At 43.0% G+C, this 18,420-nt stretch overlaps 1 protein-coding gene and 1 non-coding gene across 2 annotated transcripts; both read right to left on the minus strand.

Moving 5' to 3' along the window:
- Window positions 1-23: 23 nt before the first annotated feature.
- TSGA13 (testis specific 13) lies at window positions 24-14,623 on the minus strand. The gene is made up of 8 exons (XM_019804562.2): window positions 14,559-14,623; window positions 13,219-13,389; window positions 11,205-11,283; window positions 8,849-8,920; window positions 7,738-7,944; window positions 3,163-3,302; window positions 2,240-2,367; window positions 24-287 (listed from the first exon to the last, which is right to left on the minus strand). Exons 2-8 carry the CDS (start codon window positions 13,239-13,241, stop codon window positions 121-123), a joined length of 816 nt encoding a protein of 271 aa, XP_019660121.1. The 5' UTR covers window positions 13,242-13,389; window positions 14,559-14,623; the 3' UTR covers window positions 24-120.
- On the minus strand, window positions 11,775-11,881 carry LOC117795452. Its single transcript, XR_004619479.1, has one exon. It is a non-coding gene; the product is annotated as a U6 spliceosomal RNA (small nuclear RNA).
- Window positions 14,624-18,420: the final 3,797 nt, after the last annotated feature.

Below are 18,420 nucleotides of genomic sequence, written 5' to 3' on the forward strand. Positions count from 1 at the left end.
GGCAGCCCAAGCCCGAAGGGGGCAGAATGCGATTTTATTTGGTTGGCACGCCCTGGATGGTGACTTTTTCAGGCCCCTTAGTCTCTGCAGACAGAGGCAGGAGGCCTGGAGGGTTTGTATTCACTTGACGACAGTGGCGTTTTTTATAACCCACTGCTGGGCCCTGCCATTGCGGAAGGAGCTCTCCCCTGGCACAGTTCTGGTGGGTTTCTCTTCCAGGAGCGACGAAAGGGTTAGTGGTTCCCAGATCATCTTGGAAGTCGGCAGGTCACTCCCTGACTTGACGACTGCAACAAAGCACAGGGCACCTTGGTGAATGTGGATTTCCAGAGGATCTAGGAGGACACGCAGTGTGGGGCAGGAAAGAGACCCACTTGGAGGGACTGAGGAAGCTGGTCTTTACTCTTAGCAAGAGGGTCAGTTTTGGACCACGGACTACCGTGCCCAACCTTCTTTATAGTTCTGGATTCCTTCCCTTCATCAAAACCCAGTTTAAAACACTGCCAATTTAGAGTCTTCCCTGTTTCATCCCACCCCTTTCAAACGATTCCACCTGCCGCCATACTGACACTTAGATAACTCTTAACAAGGTGCATTCACTTGTATATTCATATTCCTCTTAGCCTTTTCCTAAAGTGTAGGTGGTTTTCCATTCTCCTGTCTGAGAGGGTAACGAAGAAACTATTTCTACCCTTGGCTTCAATGTGTCATCACTTTATCCAAATTCTTTCAACCTCTGCCTGTTCTTGGAAGCTTCCATGCTGGGCTCTTCTTGCTTCCATCCCTTCCTACTTTTTTGATGAATTATGTCTTGCAAATATCCCTTGAATCTGTTTCCTCATTCTTACCGCTGTCACCTCAATTCAGGCCCTATCATCTTTCTCTTGGACGGCCTCCTAATAAGCCCCCATCCAATTATGGTCCCCATCCAAACCATTCTTTACGTAATCTTTCTTTATTTGGTTGCCTGGCAAACATGGATGGTGACTGGCAATTGGCAGGAGGAGGGTTTGCTAGCAGTCTCTTTGCCTGAGGTGGAGACATTGTTTCAACTTCACAGCCCCATTGTCTTTGTTTAGGGAAAGCATCACAGGGGCCCTTTAGATACATAAGTAAAGTAAATAGGCTCTCACTTTTCTTGGGGGAAACTGTAAAGTCATCAGAAATCTCCTAATTGCTATAGACTGATATATTAAGTGTTCTGTTTAGAAATGTAAATTGGGTAGATCCTTAAAGTTCATGCTTTGAAAAATAAGAGAAATTCTGATCTAGATTAGATTCTAGATTCCAGAGAAATTCTTTCCCCCGATATTGACTTAAACCAAACTGCTGATATCCTACATATGGTATCATTTAAGATTTAACTCCAGCTTTACTAAATGTGCTATTAACTGTTATGTTCATCTTATCTTGCTTATAAAGCTCAAATGTTGCCTTGGTGGACGGGTGGAATTTCCCTTGAAGGAAATAAATATCACTAATTATTCCTGCACTGGGGGTGGGGGGGACAGTCTTGTGCTTGAGAAGTGCTCAACACTTATAGTTGCCCCATAAATGTTAAATGAGTAATAATGTGTAAGGAGCATTTTCACTGCATTCTCTTCCATGAAACCTTATCCCAAACCCCTTCACACCATGTCCTGCCTCGACCCCAAAGAAACTCGTGAACCTCTGAAACCCACAGGCTTATCCTTTGGTCCTTCTAGAACAGTTTTCCACAAAGTGTGATATGCATAACGCAAGGCAGTTTTAGGTGATATATAAATATTTTAAATTTTAATTATTACAAATTTGACTAAATGTGTGTCAGGAAAAGAATGTAATTGGTATATTATGATATAGTATTAAGAAAGGAACAACAACAACAAAAAACTTTTAAAGAAAAACACTATATAAGTAACAGGGCAAATAATATATCAATATGGCCCAAACTATTAAAGTAGTAGGTGATGTAGTTTGGGAAACACTATGCTAGAGCTTTCTTGAAATTTGAGGGTCAAAAAAGAAAAGAGAAGGAAAGGAAAAGAAAAAAAGAGAAGAGAAAAAGAAAAGAAATTTGAAGGTTTAACAGGGTCCAAAGCCTAGCACCATTCAGGCCTCTTAACAGGTCTTAGCTCCCAGGCTACAAAGAAAAATAGTGTCCAGAACCTTCCTGAGAGATCTCTTGCCCCCAAAATATTGTCCCTCCTGCCCAACATCTCAGATCTGTAAGTCTTTGCTTTAAAAGAAAGAAGCTTACCATCTTTCCTCATATCTCTTTTGCAGACTGAAGCAAAGTTGAGCTGGGGGTACATTTTTTTCTGTTTCCTCAAAGCATAGACCTTTAAATACTTCCCTTCGCTCTTGAAATCATTGTCAGTGGAAAACCTTAAGAAAGACAGCTCATTTAGTAGATCCTAGGTCAGGAGGTTAATGGAACCAGTCACTACACTCTAATTCTGGGGGAAAAGAAAGGACGGTCCCTAGAGAGTTCCCATTGGTATGGAGTGGAAGTATTGCTCAGTGGAAGGGATTCTTCTAGAATCCAGCATTGTAAAGCTGTGAAGGAACTCTAAAATCTCTTCTGGAGCACCTGGGTGGCTCAGTCAGTTAAGCATCTGCCTTCAACTCAGGTCATGATCCCGGCGTCCTGGGATGGAGTCCCATATTGGGCTCTCTGCTCAGCGGGGAGCCTGCTTCTCCCTCTCCCACTGCCATTCCCCCACTCCTACCCCGCTTGTGCTCTTGGCTCTGTCAAAAAATAAATAAATACATCTTTAAAAATTTTAAATTAAAATAAAAAATCTCTTCTCTCCTACCCAAATTAGATGTGGGCTGCTCCTATAACTAGTTTCAAATGAAATCTCATAACACATTGTTCTTAAGCTATAGCCCTTCACAGGCACTGAGAGAAAATGTTCTGTTTCCTCTCATAGATCTTTGAGTACTTCTTTTCACTCTTGAAAATCATTCTCGGTGAAAAACCTTAGTTTGCCATTATTGTCTCTTCTCATTAGGGTATAAATGAGGTTGGGGGTCATGTTAGGGAAGCTGTCTTATTATTACGCAGTTATATATATTTCCTACAATCAAAAAGCTTTTGTTAAATTGTGATGAAAAGAGATAGTAACATGAATAAGGGAACGATAGGAAAGAAAATGAGTACAAGAGCCGGGACTTCACCTAAACCACTGTTCTCGCTTGGATGTAGGATCCTCCAACAGGGTCACAGGAAAGGTTGGTTTCAGCCCAGATCTTAACTTTTTTTCCGGAGACACCTGGGGTAGGCAGAAGTGCTCAGGGGGTTTGTGCCGATAACTTTCCTGCCGTGGAGGAAAGAAGAGTAAGTGAGGAAGTTACTGAGCCTTTGCAACTGAACCAATTTCCTGGACTAAGCTTCGATTCCTCTAACATGATGTAACAAAACCTGCCAGAGAGGGAGGTGGGGACTGAAAGCCAAAGAGAAGGAAGCCATAGAAGATACCTTCTAACACCCCCAGGGGATGCCTGAAATCATGAATAGTACTGAGCCCTAGATACACACTATATTTTTTCCTATCCGTACATACCTATGATAAAGCTAAATTTATAAATTAGGTGCAGTAAGAGATTAATAACCATAACCAATAAAATAGAATATATTGTAGTAAAAGTTATGTGAATGTGGTCTCTCTCTCTCTCTCAAAAATAATGTACTGCACTGACCCTTTTCCTTCTTATGATGATGTGAGGTGATAAAATGCCTACATGATGAGATGCAGTGAGGTGAGTGACAGAGACATCGTGACTTGGCGTTAGGCTACTGGTGAAGGAAGATCATCTGCTTCTGGCCCCGGGTTGGCTGTGGGTAACTGAAACCGCAGATAAGAGGTGGGGGTGGGAACTACTGTACCCATTTGTTTTGTTGCTAGATGACATGTCCGAAGCTTGGTCAGTGTCTTAAGTCATTGACTGAACTTGCCCAGTGGCCCTTTGAAGTGAATGGCAGAAGACTTTACCCAGTTTTGAGAAGGATTCAATTAGTGAACCACTTAGAGAACCAAGCATTTGGTAAAAAATTGGGAAAGAAATCCATGGGACTCTACCTTCCTTTCTCAAAGATGGCTGCCTCATTCACATTCCATTCTCTGTCTGCAGTGAAAAGGTCATGAAATGGGATGTTTTGTGAGGTAATCATTTCACCATTACTAAAGGTCATAGAATCAAAGACTTTAAGAAAAGATCTTAAAGGTCACCCAGTCTAACCATTCATCTGACTCTCTTATCCCCTCCACAATATTACTATCAAGTGGTCAACCTTCCTGTACCTAAAAACTCAATCTATTTCGTCTTTGTTCAGCTGTTGGCTGTCCCCCCCTAACTTCTACTCTGTAGCCCAAATAAAACAAATCTAGTGTCTCTTCCACAGGGTCCTTAAAGAATTTGAAAAGATCCATCATATTCCTCCTAAGTTCATTCTCTCTTAGGCTCAACATTGCCCATATTTTGAACTTTTCTTCATGTGATCTGGCTTTGGGCTCCCTATTCTGATTTTTTCTGCAACTCATTTGAGAAAGCTACTGTTTATATTCTTCCTGATGTGTGGCAATCTGAAATGAAAACAATATGCTAGCAACAGCAGGACACATCCCATCACCCTGTTAAAGTCTCTATTCAAATGTCATCACCTCTTCTGAGAGTCTCGTGTAACTGCACTATCTAAAATTGCCCCTCACACCCATGGTGCTCCATTCCCTTATTCTGCTTTGTCATGGCACTTAACACATTCTACAGTATCTGTGTGATTGTTTGCTTGCTTATGGTCTGTCTACCTCCCTAGAATTAAACTTCACTCCAGCAGACTTTGATGTAGTCACTGATACATCCCTACCACCCATAAGAGGTCCTTGCACAAAGTCGGTGCTCAATAATACTTGTTGAATCAATGAAAGAATAAATGAATGACCAGACTGATTAAATAACACATATGAGCTGCTTCTCATGGAATTTTAAAGCCTCTTCAAAAAAAAAAAAAAACACTTCCTGTTGAACCATGTCTTTTAAATTCTGTACTCATTCTTTTTAAGCTCTTCCAATTTTGAGGAACTTCTGTTCAAGTTACCTCAAGAAACAGAAGTTTTACTCTAAGAGCACACGTGCCTAGGAACTAAGACATAGCTAACAATCTGTCCACAAAAAGAGCAGAAATGTTATCAGAGCAGATCTCATGGCAGAAAAACAGGAGAGGAAAGGTCTTAGGAATCCAGGACAGCACTAGCTGAGGACCACCAGAGCATGGGTTGGTGTATCTCGTCTCTGACACCTGTCATTAGCTTGTCTCCTACTTTCTTCCTGTCTGCTTCCTTCTCTCTACTGTGTTCACTCCCTACTTTTATTCTGTATCTTTCCTCTACCTGTAGCTTCCGCTTACTGGTTTCTACTTCCCTAGAACTTCAACCTGCTGCTTCTGCTTTCATGGTGCCTACACTCCCTTCTTCCTCCTGGTTTGATTTTTCTTTTTTTTTTAATGGCTTCTCTCTACCTGTCCTTTCAGCTTTCATTCCCACTGCCTTCATCTTCCCCTTTCCCAAATCAGATGTCTGGAAGCAGGAATCTGACCGGTCTGGGGATTGTTGGTTGTTGATAGGTTGGTTGGCTTTGGTGTTGGTTTGGCTTTTGGCTTTGGGGGGGGGTGTTTTTTCATTTGGGGATACCAGTCGCACACAGGGCACTGATCAGCCTATGAGTTTTGCTTCACTGGGTCTGGTGTCACCTCAGGTCCCAGCTAGTTGTCCAAGGGCACCCTTTTCCTCATGGACGGTGGTAGAGCCATTTCACTTAGAAGGGGCTGTGAGGATAGCCATCCCTGTGACAGACATGCCTGTTCTGTTCTTCGATTTGCCTGCTGGAAACCACCCTCTTCTTATACACGTGCCTGGGCATAGCCAAAGAATGCTGCTTTTGTATACGAGCTTAGGCTCACTAAAGACTGTCACATTCGTCTAGCAAGGGAAAGGGGGGGTTGCAGCGTGATTATGAAAGAAGCATTCTAGATATTGGGCATGTCCTTCTTCTCGGACTTGTTCCAGATAGCCTGTAGAATTACCATGGTGTCGGTCTTTGACAATCAGTGCCTTAACTCTGTCTATGAATACAGTTTGGCTGGGAGCACAATTCGCTCATGTATATGATCAGGTCCTGTATGGGAGTTGGAAGGCCCATTAAGTGCCAGCTGTTGGAAGAAAGCTCTTCTTACATCGAGCTACATGATAATCTTGTATTTCCTTCTCCACCTTGAGTAGGACAATCCTGGGCCAGCATTTCTTCCTCTCCCAGGGCACATTACCCATAACCACTGAGAACTGACCACTGAGCTGATGCTCAAAGGGCACAAATTCTGAGACCCAAATGGCCATAGGCGATGAATTCGTTAACGAACTCACGTTCAGCATGTATCATTGCATATTAGCGTCTTACCCTCCATTTGGAGAGGAAGCTTTTACTGCCATTCATCTAGGAACTAAGGAAACTCGAACCTCAAATTCACCATGTCATATCACAAGAGTCTGTCTCAGGTAATTTCTGTGATAATTAGATTCTTTTGTTTGCACTTCCATTTACTTCAATTTCTTCTTGTTGTATTAGGTCTGCTCTCAAGGCTGTCAAGATCTTTTGTAGATCCTGACTCCTAAATATCTTTTAAATTTATTTTCTTGACTTCCTCTGCTATTGATTTAGTTCAATTCTTCAGCATCTCTCACCTTGAATGTTGTAGTAACATCACAACTAATCTTTCTGATTTTCTCTTCCACAGTGAACACATATTTCTCCCAACCTCCAAGAACAGTCTTTCTAAAATGCCAATTTGATTATATCTTTTATGTCCCCGCATTTACTCTTTTACATCTCCATAAATGCACCTCACTTTCTCGGGTCTTCATGCCTCTGCCTTTCCCTCTGATGGTGATATTCTCCCCTTCTTCTGTCAGGGGGCACCTCCTCTGTAAAATCTCCCTGATGACTCCCTTTCCCCCAACAAAGATACAGAGCTCTACTCTATGTTAGTTCTGTATCTCGCATATTTTTTTATCCATGTATCCTGGTATATTTTAATAACTTGTGTATTTCTCATGTATTGATCAGCATCTCCTACTAGGCTCCAGGTTCCTTCCAGATAGAAACTATTCTGAAAACATCTTTCTATTTTAGTTCGTTGTTTAGTGTATGTTCAGCAATTGTTTATTGGATTGAACATGAACTTCCATAGTGTAGAACTGGGTCCCAAATGTCTGGCGGCCATGATAGTGAATTCTCAGCTCTGTTCCTCTCCACTTCTCTTGACACCCAAAAGCAATGGGTATAAAGCATAACCCTCATTTCCCATTTAGTTATTTCTGTTCCTCATTCCTCATTTCCTGATATATCCTTTGCTGCTTTATACTCAACTAGAAAGCCAGTGGCTATTTTACTTTAGTTAATTACAAACTAAATGTCTTTGGCCAAGGAGGAACAATTTCTAATTAGGACCAGGCAATGAAGTTTCATGACACAAGCTTGTGCAATTCTGAGTCCTTCCCAGGCTCTCCAGATTCTGTGTGTGTGTGTGTGTGTGTGTGTGTGTGTGTGTGTGTGTGTGTAGTACATGGTAAGGAATAAGAAGAAAGAAACTGGCTCCTGAATACCATCTTCCATGTTAATTTAACTCCCTTCTTCAAGCTAACTCCTAATTCCTCAGGGTCCTTTCTCAGGGAGCCAGGATGCTTCCCCAGGTGCCATTACCTTGAACAGCAACTCCTTGGGAAAGTATTTTGGGGCCATGTCCTTTGCTTGCTGGTCAGTTGGGCAGGGAAGTGGGTTGTTGGTCATAATCAGTAAGGTCTTATCCTGATCGTACTCTGCTACTTTTAACATGAAGCTTCTGATTTTCCTGTTTCGAGCCAGGAATTTCTGCAGGGCGGTGGGCTTCAAAGGCGCATAGTACTGGGCCTGAGCGACAGAGAGGTTTCCAGAGAGACAAAGGGATTAGATCAAGAGAAGATTAACAAATTGATTGGCTAGTCTTCTGCCTCTGTTGGGGAAGGACAGAGACTGCACATGGGCTGGACAAATCTGCTTTGAAAGTTGTTTTACAGAAAACCTCTGAAGCTCCCTGTCCTTCTCTGCCCTCAGAGCAGTCCCCATAAATAGTCTAAGGGGTGAGGAAATGAGTCAGAAAAGTTTCCACATAAAAGGAGCAAGATGACTTAGCTCTTCTGCAGAAGTGTCACATCTCACCCAACACAATGGGGCAAACAGAAGTTTCCGTGTTAAACCTAAATGGCCTTCTGTACAACTCTCTCTGAGGCAAAGGGATAAATTGCCAGAGACCAAAGCTCCTTCCTTATTCAAGGAGCCCAACACAGCACCTGTCTGCATCTTCCCACCCACCAACATTTCTCCGCAGGCACAACCACATTAACGTGCAAAATAAGCACAACCTTATAAAGGAAAAGCAGTCACAAAAGACAGCGAGTCATTTAAGATGTGGTGGGGGAAGGGGCTGTCCCACTAAATTTGCTCTTCTGTCTATAGGAAGGAGGCAGAGGATTGGAGAGGGAGAGAATGGAATACCTCCTGATTAGAAATAGGTTTTCTCAACTTAAAAATAAAACAGCTGTGGGGCGCCTGGGTGGCTCAGTCGGTTGGGTGTCTGACTCTTGATTTTGTCTCAGGTCATGATCTCAGAGTCATGAGATCAAGTCCTCCATGAGGCTCCACACTAGGTGGGGAGCCTGCTTGGGATTCTCTCTCTCTCTCTCCCTCTGCCCCTCCATTCCCACCCCACCTCTGCATGCACCCTGCTGGACCTTACGCTTAGGGAGCTTGGGGGGATGAATCCTTTTCCACCTACCAAATTCGGATGGACTGTGTAATGCCGAAGGTTCTTCAGAACAAATTTTGATTGCCCGACTGTATCACAAATCTAGAGACAATAATTGAAATCAGTGGTTTCAAGTCACACCGAGCCTAAACAATATTCCATTCCTCACCTCACCTGTATCTGACTAAAAATTGGTCTCTCGTTTAAATTAAGTGAGGAGAACACTTTCAAGGTTGGCACCCTGGGATTCTAGAATGCGGGCCACAGCAAAGACAGCTAGGATCTGAGGCATCCTGACAGGGAAGCTTGTACATGGACATGTGGAGCCACTTTATGGATGTCAGGTAAACCTGTGAGGGGGGAAGCAGGTAAGGGCAGCATCAAAGCTCAGACGGGGACAAATTACTCCGAGGCATCAGACCTCTTCCTTCTACCCTTTCCATTTCTATAGGAAATCAGGTGAAAATCAACATGNATAGACTGGTGATGGGTGGTAAGGAGGGCACGTATTGCATGGTGCACTGGGTGTTATACGCAACTAATGAAGTATCGAACTTTGCATCGGAATCCGGGGATGTACTGTATGGTGACTAACATAATATAATAATAAAATATAAAAAAAATATTTCTACAGTGCATGATTCTTCCAGGAATGTTGCCAAAAAAGAACTGAATATAGTAATACTCTGTCCACCACTTTGCGTTTTTCCGCTGGTGGACATGCTGGTGATTGGCGGGTGGGTGGAGTGTTGCATCTTGATTGTACAGTTTCTGGGCCTCCTGCATCCCCTTCACTGACCCTGGGGTGGTTGCCTAGCCTCTAGCTCAGCCATAGGTCACCCAGAGATGAGTCAAAGGGATGAGGACACAAGGAGAGAAAAGCTCTGAGTTACCGCCTTTGGGCTTGGCATAATCAGAAATCAGAAAAAGAGGGGTGGGCACAATCCTGTATTTGGATCAGCATTTTTAAAGATTGTTATGTCCCCAAGGAGGTGATATGGTAAGATGGGGTGCGGAGGAATGGGAACATGCACTGAAAGGTGAGAAAAGCATGAACGTGAATGGAAAAGAGGGAAGAAGTAAGGATGGGACAGAACTGTGCCATGAGGGGAGGTGTTATGCTCCCAGAGGAAAATGCCAAGAGCTGGCAATGCCCAGGGGCTGGGGGGACAGACCAGGAGGACTATCAGAGCCATGCCATGAATTCCATGAGGAACAATGGGAAGAAAGAAATCCAAAGGTGCAATAATTTAATTTTATTACCCTTTTGGAAAAACCCGAAGTCCCGTTGTTCAAAATAAAGATGTATTATGAACAAGCTGCTTTGCAGATATGATATATATATATATATATATATATATATATTTAGAATCATAGCAGTCTCAGAAAAATTTGAGAGGAAGATGTGAAAACTTTTCTTTTATAGGTCTTTTTTTTTTTGGAGGGGGGAGTGGTGGAGAGGAGCAGAGGGAAAGGAAGAGAGAGAGAGAATCTTAAGCAGGCTCCACACTCAGCATGGAGCCTAACGCAGGGCTCGATCTCGTGACCCTGAGACAAAATGGAGTCAGACACTTAACCAACTGAGCCACCCAGGTGCCCCAGTAGTGTTTTGTTTGTTTGTTTGTTTGTTTGTTTAATTATTTTAGGGGAGAAAGTCTCTGGTGAAAATGTTTTTACTCTTGAATATTTCTGAGGTATTGCATCTTGGTTCCAAACTAGTCTACAGCGGTTGACTAAGCCCACAACGGTGTCCAAAGTGGACTATGTTTTTAGTTTTATGTTGAATTACACTATCCTGGCTGGTAAAATAAAAGTTGGCCTGGAAAATTCACTGGCATATGAAAAAACCTGGGGAAGCAACTGAGCTACCCAATAGAGTTTTGCTGCAAGAGGTGGCCATAAAGTCTAGCTAAGTCAGGTTTCTAAGATAGGTTTACGGTCCCTGGCTCCTAGCCCTGATTTGTTGCTGATATGTCCTTGTCTCTTTTCTAAGTCTCTGTTGCCCTTCCATAAAATTAGGATAAATTAACCTTGCTCTCTATATAAATCTTAACCCCCTTTTGCTTTTCTTTTTTTTTATTTTTATTTTTATTTTTTTTTAAGTTTTTTTTTTTTTTTAAGATTTTATTTATTTATTTGACAGAGATAGAGACAGCCAGCGAGAGAGGGAACACAAGCAGGGGGAGTGGGAGAGGAAGAAGCAGGCTCATAGCAGAGGAGCCTAATGTGGGGCTCGATCCCATAACGCCGGGATCACGCCCTGAGCCGAAGGCAGACGCTTAACCGCTGTGCCACCCAGGCGCCCCCCCCTTTTGCTTTTCAACAGGAAGCTTGTGAGCCCAGCTTACAAAGTACTCTAGCTCTTTCTTCTAATGCTCTTTCTTACCTCATCATTATCAACCACTATTCCTTTCTCAGGTTTAGGTGAGCTGGTTCCTGGAATGTCTGATTTGCTTTGTTGACACCTGAAAAAGAAGCAGAATATCTGATTGTAATTTCTTACTCTGAGGCCTGGTCTTTGGCACATTCTCAATCGCCCTCAATGAAGTTTGGGAGCTGGACTTAGGAGAGCTCAGTTTGGGTGATCACGAATTGAATAGGTATGTATAGTAGAGAATAGGATTCATTATCCAGCCTTCATGCTGGGGGAAAACAAAACTTCAGTTCGAAGAGTTAAGCAAGTGGGACCTCTTGGAGACATGATGACATCTGATAAGTTGAATTCTTCTAAAATAGGAGTTTTAGACAACTTAAGGAAGTGTTCTAGTAGACAGCTTAAGGACATTCTTTTGGGCAACTGGACCTTCCTAATACCTTTAAAGACCACCTACTATTTTGAGTGCCTACCTGCCTACTCTTCTCTGCAGGGAAATGACTCTACCTTTGCCCATAACTGATTCCATGAGAAGGGATATTATTAGTGGGAGTTCACAACTAAATTTCTAATTCTTTTTTTTTTAATATGGAACACTTCACAAATTTGCATGTCATCCTTATACAGGGGCCATGTTAATCTTTTCGGTATCATTTCAATTTTCGTATATGTGCTGGTGACATGAGCACAAATTTCCAATTCTTAATGACCATGCTTGGATCACTGGCTCCCTCTTGTACCTAACCATATCTAGGTTTCTCTGTCTAGAACTAAGGTGGTAAAAATCATCAATGGCAAATACCCTCATACTCTGTTCTTTCTCTTACTTTCCGATCCCCTACCCAGATACCAGTTCCTTTTGGAGAAAAGAGGGAGACAGGCGCTGCAATATTTAGTAAGAAAGTATTTTAGATTCCTTGACTAATTCTACTAAACCCATTTAGTGCTTAAACACAGTGAAAGATGCTCATCAGGAAGATTGGGTTAATGATTAAAATGGCCTGCTTCCTCCTTGGAGATAGTTCCTATTTGGATATTAAACTAGCTTACATTAAGTAGGAGCCTGGGACTACCTGAAGTAGACCTCTCGCCTCTAAAAAATGAGGGTCGCAGTGCAAGGACCAAACTAAGAAAAGTAGAAATAGCCAAGCTATGTAGTTGGCAGGTCAACTGTTGTAGGATGGTACAAATCATCCCAAACCCAGTATCAAGTCCCATCCAAGCATGGCTCACTTCCATCTCTTGCTGCCTACCAACTTCATCATTAACTCAGGCCAGAGGTCTTAAAAATAGTTGCAAGGGGAGCAGGTGACACGTTGTGGATAGAGCAAAATAAATTCATCCCCACTTACCATCTTAAAGTTGGTACCCTTTTGATGTGTCCTATTACCTTAAGCTATCTATAATAACATACCGTAATCTTTATTATAGCACTTTTCAAAATGCTTCTTTATTATTTCAAAGGCAGCACAGGATCCCAAATACTCTTTTTAAGGCCAATTTAAGGGGCGCCTAGGTGGCGCAGTCGTTAAGCGTCTGCGCGCCTAGGTGGCGCAGTCGTTAAGCGTCTGCCTTCGGCTCAGGGCGTGATCCCGGAGACCTGGGATCGAGCCCCACGTCAGTCTCCTCTGCTGGGAGCCTGCCTCTTCCTCTCCCCCCCCCCCCCCCCCCCCCGCACCCCCCTCCACTGNTCTCTTGCTGGCTGTCTCTGTCAAATAAATAAATAAAATCTTTAAAAATAAATAAATAAATAAGGCCAATTTAAGGCATAGAGCTGTGGGGAAAATGTTCCTTCAGTCCGCAGGGTCGCCAAGGACAGTCTGGTGCTTTCCTTTTGATAACGCTACTCTAGGTGCTGCATGAAACACAGACCGAGATCCGGGTTTTGACCTGAGGACATTCAGTCAATTAGAATACTTTTAATGAGTCTACTCTGAGACTAGACTTGTTCAAATTGATATGGCCTACACCATACGTTTGTATAAAATGGTATTTATAACTTAGTTGAGCAAACAAAACCACACACTGGGTATGTCTCTTTTGGCCCATAGCTGTTCACTGTGAAGTGGGCCAGTCCGAGGGAAGTATTCACCCAGAGGCTAAATTCAATGCCTCCAAATAGTCCACGTTCTGCAGGGGCTCAATTCAATCCATTCCTTCCTTAGCGCACACCGTGTTCCCAGCCCCGTTCTTGATCCTGTGTGAGGAAAAAAGAGAAGACTGGTAGGTGCTGTTATGAATGCAGAAAATGCACAAGACATGATGACCTTTGTCCTCTAGAACTTAGGTGATAAATGGTGGGGTGAAGGGGTGGGGAGGGGGAAGTGACTGGTCACATTTAAGTGACCGTTAAATGTGAAACAAGAATGACAAATACATGCTAGGTATGTATGTATGACAAGTACATATTAGGTAAGTCATTTCATCTCTTGGGGCCTTGATTTCCTCATCTTAAAAATGGAGAGAGTTAACCGCATGATTTAAAGGTGATATTCTAATTCCTTTAGACAGCATAAGATTTCCCTACGTAAAGCCCTGAAATAAAATTGACTCACAGATTGGTCACAGGAGAAAGTTGGAGAACAACAGTGCTTTCATTTATCTCGCCTTTCAATACAACCGATGCTCCCCAGGTGTGAACCTGGGGAAAGTGTGTGTATGTGTTGGTGTGGGGAGAGGGTGACAGGGAATTGCTATATATTTTTTTGATATAGACAATTTAAAATGGAAGCTAAAAGTTGATGAACTACCAGCCACCAGTTAGAGAAGAGAAGTCAGTGAGGCTTGGAGGGACATTCCCTAAAGGATGTGGAGCTTGAGTCATGGCCCTGTAAGATGGTGTGTGAAGTCACCTACCTGGAAAGTACTTATTGTTGTCGCTCTAGTTAGTAAGACATAAAAGTGGATATGAGTAGGACGGGATCAAATTACGGGGGTCTTGATAATTAAGTAGAACTTTGATAGGCCTATCAGCCCAAGCTCCTATAAAGCCCACGGGTTTGGAGGAAAGATTGTGTTAGTGTTGATAGTGCCAATAACTGATTGTTTAAGGTTTATATCTTATTTGATTGTCTAGACATAAACCCTAAAGACAATTGTCTGGAGTTCATGACTAGACTGAGCTAAACTCTGAAAGTTCCCTCAAGGGAAATAGACTAATGAGCTTTTCACCCTTTTCTCACCTTTAGTTTACTGGAATCATGAGTCCAATTCATGTGTATATTGAAACTACAGTAAATAGAAGCCATCAAACTGGGAGGTACAAATCTTGGGCTACTTTTCTGCAACCCAGGGTGGAAAGAACAAAATCACACAAACACAAAAACCACACCCAAAACAAAAAGGGAAAGATCTGGTGTACAATACCTTGAAAGACATCAGGAAACCCTATTTCACTGAGGAAGGGGAGATTCCTTGGCACTGAAACTTTCCATTTTGAAAGTGTCTTATTCTTGATTCCGGAGAAAACACAGGAATTTGTGATGAACGGGCAATCTAGAATGCTGAGGTGTTCTATGTTGGAGTCAGCACAAAGACATACTTAAACAAGATCTGCTCCAATCTGCCCCAATTTGTTTTTCTAACCTATGACTTCCCTATACACATCCTGACCTTGTCACCATATTTTAATCGGCCTCTACTTTAGTCAATGTTTTCACCCTATTCCTCAAATACAGTGAACTTTCTTTCTTATTCCCCATACTTAAAATGCTCTCCCCATTTCTTCAAACCATTTGAATCCTCTTCTTTATGTTACTACTGAGGTCTGTCCTCTTCAAAGAAGACTTCCCAGATCAATCCAATCCCAAATTCTAGCCTGCAGGCATTGTTTTTCTCTGTGCGCGCACAGGCTCGCGTGCACACTATTCTGTGGTATCTTGTAGTTCTGCATGTACTTTTCTTCTGTGCAGATAGTGTCTGCCTCCTAGGCAGTAAACATCTTAAAAGTGATATGTGAATTTTATATACATTTGTTCCCCCCACAGTGCTTTGCATATTAGGGATTCAAAAATCAGTATTTGTTTATTTCAATATATTTACTGACCATCCGACGCAATGGGAACAAGCATAGATCAGACAGACTCCTTGACCTCAAGGGCCTCACAGTTTAGGCAGGAAGAGAGACCAAAAAAAAAAAAAAAAAAAAAGAGAGAGAGAGTTCAATGCAACAGATTGCAATGCCTAGATCAGAGATCTGTTTGGGATGCTGTCAGATCAAAGAAGAAGAGCACTAAACCCTGGGACGTTTGGAACTAACATCTAAACTGAACCTAGAAAGGTGAGTTTAAGTTAAACATGTGAAGAGAAGAGTAGATGGGCATTTGAGAAACAGGCAGCAACACAAGCAAAAACATGAGAACAGAACAAAGCATGGCTTGTATAGAGGAACTGTAAATAGCTTATGCCTAGAACATAAGATTTAACAGAAAGGTAGCAAGAGGTGAAACTGGGGAGGAAGCCAGGGTCCAAATCCTAGAGTGTAGTCCCTGATAGAAGCTTCAAGGTTATTCTATGAGTAATAAAGAGCTATCAAGTTATTTTAAGTCAGGAGATTTGAACAACATATATTTTAGGAATATGAAAATGGTGGCAGTGTGAACTCTAGATTAGAAAGACAGAGAGGCCTTTGAGGAGGCTATGGTACTAAGGAAGGAGTGAGAAATTGTTAAGTTACAAATTTGTGCTACTCACATCTGTCTGCTAGCCCTGGATGACCTATTCAAAGATGGCCGACCAGATTCTCTCTACTAGGAATTTGAAAGTTTGATAAAGACACAAAGAGATGGGAGCACTTGGGTGGCTCAGTCAGTTAAGCATCTGCTTTCAGGTCAGGATCCCAGGGCCCTGAGATCGAGCCCCATATCGGGGTCCCTGTTCAGTGGGGAGGCTGCTTCTCCCTTCCCCGGTCCCGCTGCTTGTGCTCTGTTTCTGTCTCTGTCTCTCTCTCTCTCTGTCAAATAAATAAATAAAAATCTTTAAAAAAAAAAAAAAGACACAGAGAGATGAAGGATGATTGTAGCTGAGTTGTCTTACACAGCTTCCCAGGCAGAAGGCCTAAGCTCCACCCACTGAGGCCCCCAGAGCCGCTGCAGGTCCCATCCTCCCTGAAGCACAGTTGTTCAGTTTTCCCTTTAATTCTGTGAGCTTTCCCAATAGCTTTTCAAATATCCTCCCCCATCCTTTTTCTTCTGAAATTAGTCAGAGTTCATTTCTGTGGTTTGCAATAAAAACAACCACCTAAACGGATGCGGCTCTGAGCCAGCCAGCAGCAGTGAGGAGGGGTGAACGAGGGACGTCTGAAAGATGTTAGGAAGATAGAATTAATAGGACTTGTTAACCAGGTGGATCCACAGGCTGATGGATATGGTCACATTTTTAGCTTGATTCCTCAAGTGAATGGAGGTACAATGTACTAAGTTAGAAAATGAGGGAGGTAAAGTGAATTTGGGGGGATAAATGATGAGCTTTGGTTTGGGTTGGTTGAAAATGAGGTACAGGTAGGGATTTTGTTTAATAAATGGCTTAAAATATGGGTCTGGAGCTCAAGAGAGAGGTTGGGGATTGAGGGACCCATTTGGGAGACAGCCTCAAGTTCATTTGCTAGTAGAAACCATGGAAGTAGATGAGATCGAGCAGGAGAAATGATGAGCTGAAGACACTAGGACACAGGACAGAGCTCTGGGCGACACAAACACCAAAGGAAGAGCACCCTGAGCAGATGTACAGAGAACACCGAAAAGCAGTGGCCAGAGGTTGGAGGAGAACCAGGAAAAGATAGCCATGGAAATCTTGGAAAGAGATGGTATCACAAAAAAGGGAGAGAACCTCTACATTCCACCAGCATCCAAACCGCAGCTTTTTAAGGTAGAGGAAAGGATTTTAAAAACTCACAAAAATTGCCAAAGCTTAATAAACAATCCAGGGCTGCTGACTGTAAGGCAGGTAAATCTAGATCGAAAGAGCCTACTAAGCTAGAGTTCATGGCAGAGCCAGGATTTGCTCGAACAGAGACTGTCTGAGAGAAGGCAGTGTGAACGTGTCACACGTTCTCCACTGATTGTCTTCTTTTTCAGACCTGGGGGCTATATGAACCAAAGCTCAGGTCGAGTGTCCCTTTTTACAGGACCTAAGAGTGGGTCCCTCATCCCTTTACCTCCACAACTTTCCACAGCCAGATGGAGGCCTCAGACAGGGTAACAGCTAGGTAAGGAGGATGGGGTGCTGGAGTGGCCCAGTACATCCTGGAAGATGTGACCTCAGGAACAAAGAGCAGTGAGTGAGGACACCAGGCAAGAAGAACTCTTTGTGGAACCACCGTCTTCCTGTCCTCCATTTTGAACTGGTAATACAATAGAAACGTCTACCCCTTTGAAAGTATTGCTATGGTAGCATGCACCTTCTTTCCATATACAATGCAAAAGTAGTGGCAGGGGCGCCTGCGTGATTCAGTCGGTTAAGCATCTGTCCTCGGCTCAGGTCATGATCTCTGGGACCTGGGATTGAGTCCCACATTGGTCTCCCTGCTCAGCGGGAGTCTGCTTCTCCTTCTTCCCCTCTCCCTGCTCATGCTCTCTCTCCTCCCCAACTCAAATAAATAAATGATTTTTTTTTTAAAGAAAAAGTAGTGGCAGGGTAGCTTATCCCATCCCTGTCTCTTCCTTTTATAAACAGCCCGCCAGCCACATGTGGTAAATAATCGGGGAGGGGGGAGGCTCTTCCTTTGTCAGGAGACGCCTGCTGTTTATCAGTGACTGGGTATGTCTTTCCAGGACGTATTAGGAAGCCAAATTTATATTCAGACCCCAGCCATAGTCTCCAGACTAGCTCCAAACCAACCAACAACAACAACAAAAAAACCCTGGTATTTTGAACTCATCTGATTTTTGCATGTTTTTATTCATTGCTTGTAGGAATTATTTATTAATTTGATAAACAGTGTATTAATTGCCTGTCGGGATGTTTGGAAGCCTAAGTATGTCCACACCTGGCTGCCGTGGAGGCTGCGGCTGCCATGTCAGCCTTCTACATCGGTGCAGACGCCAGAGAAGGAGGTGGGGGGCCCAGAAAGTTATCTCCTCAGAAAAGCAAAAAGGAAAGCCTGCTAGAAACCGGAGACCGGGCAGGGAGTTTTGCCTGGCAACCTGTCTTCCATCCGTGGGCAGAGTGGGACTGAGATTTATAAATTCATTCATCTCAGCTTTGACCAGCACCAAATCTGAACAGAACT

The sequence above is a fragment of the Ailuropoda melanoleuca genome, chromosome 1 (assembly GCF_002007445.2).
Source record: "Ailuropoda melanoleuca isolate Jingjing chromosome 1, ASM200744v2, whole genome shotgun sequence".
Classification (NCBI taxonomy): Eukaryota; Metazoa; Chordata; class Mammalia; order Carnivora; family Ursidae; genus Ailuropoda; species Ailuropoda melanoleuca.

Excerpts from the sequence above, each read along its gene's own strand:
- TSGA13 (XM_019804562.2), bottom strand. The coding sequence starts at position 13,241 with ATGGGCCAAAAGAGACATACCCA. Across the intron at positions 3,303-7,737 it reads CCAAGGAGTTGCTGTTCAAG|GAAAGTTATCGGCACAAACC; the intron begins GTAATGGCACCT and ends CCTCCACGGCAG. Across the intron at positions 2,368-3,162 it reads AAGCGAGAACAGTGGTTTAG|GTTTTCCACTGACAATGATT; the intron begins GTGAAGTCCCGG and ends GTCTTTCTTAAG.